The sequence below is a fragment of the Arachis ipaensis genome, chromosome B9 (genome assembly GCF_059453495.1).
Source record: "Arachis ipaensis isolate K30076 ecotype BB chromosome B9, ASM5945349v1, whole genome shotgun sequence".
NCBI classification, from domain to species: Eukaryota; Viridiplantae; Streptophyta; class Magnoliopsida; order Fabales; family Fabaceae; genus Arachis; species Arachis ipaensis.
In genome coordinates this window covers 63,174,505-63,182,694 of record NC_142444.1, presented here as the reverse complement: position 1 = coordinate 63,182,694, position 8,190 = coordinate 63,174,505, and the positions used below count along the sequence as shown (strand labels likewise).

Genomic DNA, 8,190 nt, shown 5'->3' with positions numbered 1-8,190 from the left:
AAAAACAAAATTTTTCACCGACATTTCATAATCACTACTCAGGATACCATTCAAAACCATTTCAAGAACCCAGAACAGTCGAGACAACAAACAAAAATGGATAAAAGCATCAACCTTGATGAAATTCAAAAACAGAAGGGCACAGCAAGTAGCAAAAACACGAACGATCCTCTTCGAAGCACCAAGAACTCTTCAAAAGAACCAAGATCAAGAAATTCTTGAAACTAAAAAATGGTTACAAAGTAAGAAACAAAGGAAGAAAAGTGAAGGAGTTTTTTCGATGAAGGAAGCAAAGACAAATGAAACGTTTTCAAAAACAGAAAAGGGAAAAGAAGGAGGGTGCGAAGCTTTTTATAAGAGAGAAGGGGCAAAGGGGACATTTTACACCTCTTTTCAAAGCTATGTGTGGATTCCAAGAGAACTGCCGCGTAATGTTCGCTCCTTCAGAGTAACGTTTCAAAATTTCAAAACACGTCAAGTACCTGACCTTTTGAAGGCGGCGTACCCGACAACGAAAATTGAAGCCACAAAATGCTTAAACCCGACATCACGAAAGCTCAAATTCAAGTAGGGGCACTGATCATATCCTGACACAAAACATAAAGGCAGGCCGAATAAGGATAAAAAGGCCCACCCAAAAAGGATGGTCTCTACCATTTACCCAATAAGAGGTCAGACACGACAAGAGGGATTGGCTTTACTTGGCCAAAATAAGTAACTGCTCTCCAAATCTTTCCTATTATCTCACTTAAAAGATAGATTCCAACAAATAAATTATAGTATATACATATAAAAAAATAAATATAAAAAAAATATAAATATAAAAAAATAAATCTTTATTTAAATTTAATTTAATTATATTATGTCTAAATTATAATAAAACGTAATATATATATTATAATATGATCCATGCCTTTATATATTTGTATATATGTAATATATAAGGTGCATATAATAACTATGAGCAAATATAAAGTATATAACAAAAAAAACGTGTGACACTCAAATGTGTTGATATAATATATATTATTATGAGTTCCATGTATTATATATATCAAAGAGTTATTTGGCTTGGTGGGCAACATGATATTGTTAAAGTTTTTCCTTCTCCCAGAATCAAGGTTCGCTCTTGCTTGTTCCCTTTTGAAAGGCTTTTCATAGTTAATATCCTACGGTAATTAACACGTTGTGAGTCTATTAATGGAGGCGCAGGATCACCGGTTGATCGCTCCCAGTTCGATACGAATTACATGAACGATCCACATAGCAAATCGAACCGGCTGGATTATCGGTTTATCGGTTTTTGGTCAAACCAACCGATCTGGTCCGGTTCGGATAACATGGGGACTCCATAATTTGTACGTGACGTCAACTCGGGGAGTTTGGAAGTACAATCATAAATGAGAGGAAAAGGGTCAAACTCGAAAAAAAACAAAAACCTTGGGAAAAAAGTAGCGGCAGCCTCGTACGTCCCCTCCGTTTTATGGGACGACAGCAACATTAACAAACCCCAAAACATAGTTCCTATTATTCATTAAAACCTTCTGCTCCCAACAATCTTTGCTCTTTTTGCTGAATCCTGCCTTTTGTTTCTAGGTAACTTCAACTTGTCAAGTTCTATCAACCTCGGCTTTCATTCTATTTATTTATTAATTATTGTTATTCTGACTTGGATGGATTCCTTCCCATCATATCAGATAGATTATTACTAGCTTTTTGGTTTTCCTTTTAGTATGTTCTTCTGTTAATTATGTCTTGCCAGGAATTTTGTATGAGAAATCAATTTAACTTCATCATAGCTGCTATTAAAGTTATAATTTATTTACTTATTTATTTATTTATTCTAATGGGTTGTTATCAAAGTTTGGAAAGTGCAAGTGGGTTTTGATTTGTTCTGCTCTGGTTTGTATTGGGATCCCTCAAGAGAGAAGATTATGATTATCTAATAAAACAAAGGAAAAAAAAAGCATCTTCTAAGCTGGGTGGTTGTTTGTTATTTTTATTGTTCATTTGTTGTATTATTAATAATAATTTAATTGATTGATGGGTGTTTTGGATGTGATTTTTGTAGTGAATGGTGAATCACTGAATTCCAATTTGATGACTCTTGTGAAATTGGTTAGCTTAGAGAAACCTTCATCATCACCAAACTCTCATGATATCTTTCACTCTCTAATCCCACTTTGCAGTTTTGGACTGACTCCGTTTTTGTGAACAATTGAATTAAAATATTACTTTTGTTAGTGCCCTTGTAATTCAACTATTTTCTAGAGTCTTCCTATGCTCTTTTGGTTTAGTTGCAAAATATATGAATTGTCAAATTATGTTCTGGGTGTAGATCATTTCTCATTATTGGTTGAGTGATTTAATGATTTCAATGTAGTAAAACATTGTAGCATAGTCTTGTTTACGTAGTTGATGCCACCTCGTGGTACAAGACTTAGTTATTGTTATTGCTGGTTCAGCGATTCACATAAATATGTTGCAGGTCATTGCAAAGCAAATTTGATTGGGAACCACCAGAGATAACCATGTCTTCATCTTTTCCTGTTCTTCCTACATCTGCAGCGCAGGCTTCATCAATAAACTCCAACATCAGAAGTGTTGGTCACATGTTCTCAACCCCTGCTGATTTCCCTGATGATGGCGTGCCATTTCCCACCGCTTCCGAAATCCATTCAACAACACAAGCTTCTCAGCCGCTGCGACAAATTGATGATGTTTCCTGGGGAGCGGATCTGTTCGACAATATTCTTCTGTTTCCTGATAATAACAACGCTCCTTTCCAGAATGATCATACAGTATATAGTGCTCCATACACATCCAGTGATAATCCAAAGGCTGTTGATTTTGAGTGGGTTGATCCCTTCATGTCTGATGATGATCCTCTTCAGCTGAATTGGAACCAGTTTGTCAGTGATACCAATGTAGCAGAGCCAAAACCAAAGGTTTGTTTCACTTTTATAGTGGTTCACCGTGCAAGTCTTAAATGCTGTCTTACATGTCAAGTTAACTAGAACATGTCGGTGGCAGTTCACACCTCGTTAGTAGTTAGTAGTTACTAATGAAGACGAAAAGTCATTTTAGTTGGTCAACATACATCTAGTTCTGTGCACAATCATAAAGTGTGCATGGCGGAATGCAGTTCTCTTGTTTTTCTCCTTTCATCCACCACTTGGTATGAGGAAGTGCATATATTTCATCGCCTTTTAAATTGTGGTTGCGGTAGCAGTTGTTGCTACGAAGTGAATGCGAAGTGTACCCAACAAAAGTATTGCAGCAGCAATTGTAATTGCAAACGGCAATTTAAAGCCACAGTTTCTTCTAAATAGCTTGAAATCTGTAGTCGTCTTTCACCTTAACTCTTTTGTGCACAGTTTATTTATGTACTTTTGTGTTTAAGGTACAGAAGTGTATTCTTCTCTCATGATGTAGGAAAGTCAGTTATCAATACAGCAGCAAGTGCCACCTGTTGAAGCTAACGGTCTTCCAGACTCTGTCTCAACCGCACCCCAAACTAAGCAAAGAATGCGTTGGACTCCGGAGCTTCATGAGGCCTTTGTGGAGGCAGTGAATCAGCTTGGTGGTAGTGAGAGTATGTTAACTTCTTCACAATGTTGCACTTGTCCTTCTCACTGAGTGATATTAGAAGTTCTTAATTTGTTGTCGTCTCATCGTGTTTAACATAACAGAGGCTACTCCAAAGGGAGTCTTGAACCTAATGAGAGTTGAAGGCCTTACCATATATCATGTGAAAAGCCACCTTCAGGTGGTTGTTTTTATATCTTTTTCCTTTTTAACTCTTATGAGGACGTGTATTTATTTATCAATGGTTTTTTTTATCATGGAATATGGCTATCTTGGTTTCAGAAATATAGAACTGCCCGATACAAACCTGAGCCATCAGAAGGTATGTGTAAATTTACTTAGTATCTCTTCCATTTCCTCACCCCAAAATGTTTCATAAAGCACATTTTGTTCCATGTGATATACAGGTCTCTTAACTTCTTCCAAAAGGAGTTCTTAGGGACCTATTCGATGTCACTTGCATCTTTCAAGATCAAAGTGTTGTCACATTCATACTTTTAAGATATAGGAATCTACTTGATGTTAAAATTCTTGTCGCGGACTAACTTGCATATTTGTGTTCTTTTTGGCGAGTTTGAGAAATAATAGTTTGAATGATTTTCTGTTCTCTGCATGTATTGCAGGAGCTCCTGAGAAAAAGTTGACGGATTCAATTGAAGAAATGAAGCCTCTAGACTTAAAAACGTGAGTTACTTGTAACCTTCTTAATGATGAATATTTTCTTATGGCACCAACACATTTGATTGACTGATCCTTTTGCTGGCGATGGTCATCTCCTTTTATTTCGTCAAGCATAGAGTGTAATGTCCTCAATGTAACTTCTAATATCATATACATTTGAATTTAAAATGTGTTCGGGAGGTGAGATTGTGATTACCTCTTGTAGTAGTGGAACATGAATAAGATTGGGATACGAGGCTGAGGCGGATCTCCTTGCTCTGGGCTGGCATCTCCAGAGGTGGGCGTGTACTTGCAAGAGGCTCCGATGCTTAAGTCAGTAATAGTTTAAGAGGTATAAGGATTGGATGTAGATAGCATACCTTGGGTGTGTGTTACGCCCTCTATTTATGGTGTTTGGTGGGTGAATCTGGGAAGGATCCAGATAAATCCATGCGGAATATACGCAGAATCCTACATGAATATGATCCAGATTATGTCCTTTATCAGCCAGCATGCTCCCGGGAAGGGTGCTTTTGGGCCGGTCATAGTTTAAGACCAGCCTGGGAGCTAGACCGTAACAAAATGCAACATTAAGTAGGTTTTAAAACTGGACAAGAAGGTTTCAATTTTCCCCATGGTTACTTAATCATTCGCATTTCTGATATGTACCGTTTTATGTGTTTGCTTTAACTGCATTGAAGTGAGTAATTAATGCCCTGAAACACACACTGGATTGTGGCTGCAGGAGTAAGGGGATAACTGAAGCATTGAGATTGCAGATGGAACTTCAAAAGCGGCTTCATGAACAACTTGAGGTACTTAATTTGTTTTTGTTCCCAAATTTTGTAGGAAAGATGCCACTAGTAATGTTCTGATATTATGCGTATTATGCAGATACAAAGAAAGTTGCAGATTCAAATTGAAGACCAAGGGAAGCGTCTTCAGATGATGTTTGAGAAACAGATAGAGGGCTCGTCCTCTGCTCCACTATCAAGCACGGGGCTACATACAAATGAAAATTCAGAACCCCAGAACGACGACAATGATAAACAGGAACCCGGAGACGAGCAGTTGATTGCGCCTCCCCCAAAACGGGTTAAAAGTTTATGAAAGTTAGAACTACTTGTTTTTCTTCGAACTTTTGAAGGTCTTAGTGTTAATGATTGTAGGGGGATAACGTGATGGTAACTTTCCCGTTCTGCTTGTGACTTTGGATTCTTGAATCAGTAATTTGGTTTCAACATTATGATTGGTTACTTGATCTGGGGTGAATTTAGCAATTGGAAAAATTTTACCTAAGAGATTTGTTGTATATTCTTGGAATATTTAATAGTAACTTCTAGAATCATTATTGGGTTTCAACTAGAATCATTACCGAGTTATGTATGTGTTCGTTGATATTGTATATTAACTAATGGGTTTTTTTTCGGTCCGATAATAAATTCATACGTATTGGTACAATAAAAATGTAGATAGATTAGATCATTGACATGTGGATTATATTTTTCATGTCAGTAATTAATTTCTTTTTTTTTTAATACATATCATATCAATACTTTTACTAAATCACTTTTATATTTTAATAAAAATAAAAAATAATTGTTATTTAATTTTATAAAAAGACTTAAATATTTTTTTCTTTTATAAAAACTACTTTGATCTTTTTAATTTTGTCAAAATTCAATTAATTTTGGTTTATATTTTTAAATTTGAAACAATTTAAAAATCAAAAGTTTAAAACAAAAATATATATGAAAAATAAAAAAATAAAAAAAGTGTTTGATCTTCTTTAGATTTTAGTGTTCTTTCTCTCTGGACAAAGAAGACGAAGGTGTTTCCGTCACCTCTCTGCTCTTCTTTCTCCAATCAAGCTCTGTTCGTCTCGTCTCTGGTCAAGAAGAAGATGAAGTTCTGCTCGAATCATCTCCTCTCTGCACCTATTTGTCTTTGGAAAAGAAGAAGAAGAACCCAGTTCCTCCACGACCTCCCTGTCAATTTTCTGTTCCTTCACGACCTCCCTGTGTACGCACTCAGCAACCCGTCGGAGGAATTCTTGCTGGTTGTCAGAGCCTCTACAGGCAAGAACCTCGACCTTTTCTGCTTTAACAAAGACGACGTCCAAGCCCTACTTTGCCAGGTTTCCACGGCCGACCCTCGCCTGCGTGACGGCTCCAAAGTTGTCTTGCGCTCAACAAGGTTGCCTAAGTTGCTCCCCTCTCTCTCTCTCTCTCTCTCTCTCTCTCTCTCTCTCTCTCTCTCTCTCTCTCTCTCTCTCTCTCTCTGTGAATAATTTGATTCACCTTATGATGTTTTTACTAATCCACTTTATTGAATTGCTTGGTAATGACTTTTTATTGATGACAAATGGCTAGAATGGATCCTCCAACAGGCACTTAAGATCTCCATTACTTATGAAGCCAGCCAGTAGAATTCATTCGAGAGCTGCAGCTGCATTTCCCTCTGATGCATGTAAGCGATTGGATTTTTCTGCCATAGGAAAAAAGTGCATTCTGTTGAGAGTAATTTTCAGAAACGAGAAGGTTGATCACTCAGTCTTGCTCATATATTGTATCTAATTTTGCATCATCTGCTGATATGAAATATATTGTTTTGGTTGCAAGTGATAAAAAAACAGCTACTGAAAGTGATTTCAAAGTATTCTTCATACTCATCTAATTCCATTCTTTCTAATTACTCTATTGGATGTAGAGGAAAATGTAGAATCACTTGTGAAGCTACTGGTTGATTGCATCTTGGAAGCCAAAGAAAATATTGATGAAAACTTTGCTGCTTCTCTTCATAATAAAAACATGGTAACGATTTTAATGAAAATTATCTCCTCAACACAATTATCTTGCTGTTAACAATTTGTTTCGAATGTCTAATGACAGGAAAGACATTATAACATATGACATTTATGTTCAAATGGTCAAGATTTACAATGAACAAGTTAGAGATTAGGAGCTGCAATGATGATGAATTGAGTCTTCCTTATGCTATATTATGTCTAGTGACATCTACAGCTGATGTTCTGACTTTCATGAAACTTAGTGAGGTCAACAGTGCTGTCAGTTCTGCTGCACTTAACAATAGAAGTAGTCGTTCCCACAGATAAGTTTCAAAATTTTTTCAAACCTTATAACTTAAATTTAAATGTTTAATACAGATACTGATAATAAAGGCTGTTTAATTCAGTGTACTCACCGTGTATGTTCACGGAAAAGATACATAGAATTCATGAATCCGGGTCGAATCGCATATCTTCGCTAGAAGGGAACCAGTACCGTGTAAGTTAAAACCTTTAGAGCTGCTAATTTTCTATAAATATGTTTTGCAATTTCATCATACTAAGAACAAGGTTATGTTTAGATGAGAAGGAGAGAAATGCTAGAACACCTCCTCCGGCAGCGGCAAGGACTTCAAAACGGTGGTTGTAGGAAGACTTCAAGAGCCAAATATCAATGCTGGGGTGGTTGCTTTGACTGAAAGCAACCCCAATAGCTCCAAGCCTCCAATTTAGTATTCTTTCTTTTTTTGTTTTCTTTTTTTCTTCTGCGTTTCTTATAGAATCTTGGTGATTTGACAAATAGCTTTATTTAACTGACGATCTATGCTAAAATTTGGTCTAAGGTAGTCTATTTGTTGTATTGCCATTCTTATATACTTTCTGTGCATCTATGTATGAGTTGCTATGAAATTATCCACTATTTTGCATTTAATGATTAATTTTTGGATCAGTTTTCTTATGACTTGCAGATTAACTTCATTCGTTAATTTTGTGATGAAGGATTTCGTTGGAAATCTTAAAGACCAGAAAGTTGTATATTACCACCGTTTACTAATAATTGTCAGTTTAGCAAAATTAGAACATTCTACTTTCACAAATCAACATACTACCTTTACTTATGATTGTACTACTTATTTATGCACTGCTTATAGATT

General features: G+C 36.2%; 1 protein-coding gene and 1 long non-coding RNA gene across 3 annotated transcripts; both read left to right on the top strand.

Moving 5' to 3' along the window:
- Positions 1-1,219: 1,219 nt before the first annotated feature.
- On the top strand, positions 1,220-5,690 carry LOC107618959 (protein PHOSPHATE STARVATION RESPONSE 1). Of its 2 annotated transcripts, none has more exons than XM_016321152.3 (8): positions 1,220-1,596; positions 2,489-2,948; positions 3,436-3,595; positions 3,693-3,769; positions 3,871-3,910; positions 4,212-4,272; positions 4,994-5,063; positions 5,143-5,690. In XM_016321152.3, the coding sequence occupies exons 2-8, from the start codon at positions 2,532-2,534 to the stop codon at positions 5,356-5,358; spliced, it is 1,041 nt and encodes a 346-aa protein (XP_016176638.1). In that variant the 5' UTR covers positions 1,220-1,596; positions 2,489-2,531; the 3' UTR covers positions 5,359-5,690. The 2 variants fall into 2 exon arrangements, with proteins under 2 accessions (XP_016176638.1, XP_088355915.1); XM_088499789.1 differs by having other exon boundaries at positions 1,455-1,596; positions 2,569-2,948.
- A 333-nt stretch (positions 5,691-6,023) lies between these two features.
- LOC107616581 (uncharacterized) lies at positions 6,024-7,985 on the top strand. Its single transcript, XR_001614563.3, has 5 exons — positions 6,024-6,444; positions 6,621-6,788; positions 6,958-7,061; positions 7,140-7,535; positions 7,618-7,985. It is a non-coding gene; the product is annotated as an uncharacterized LOC107616581 (long non-coding RNA).
- The last annotated feature ends 205 nt before the right edge of the window (positions 7,986-8,190 follow it).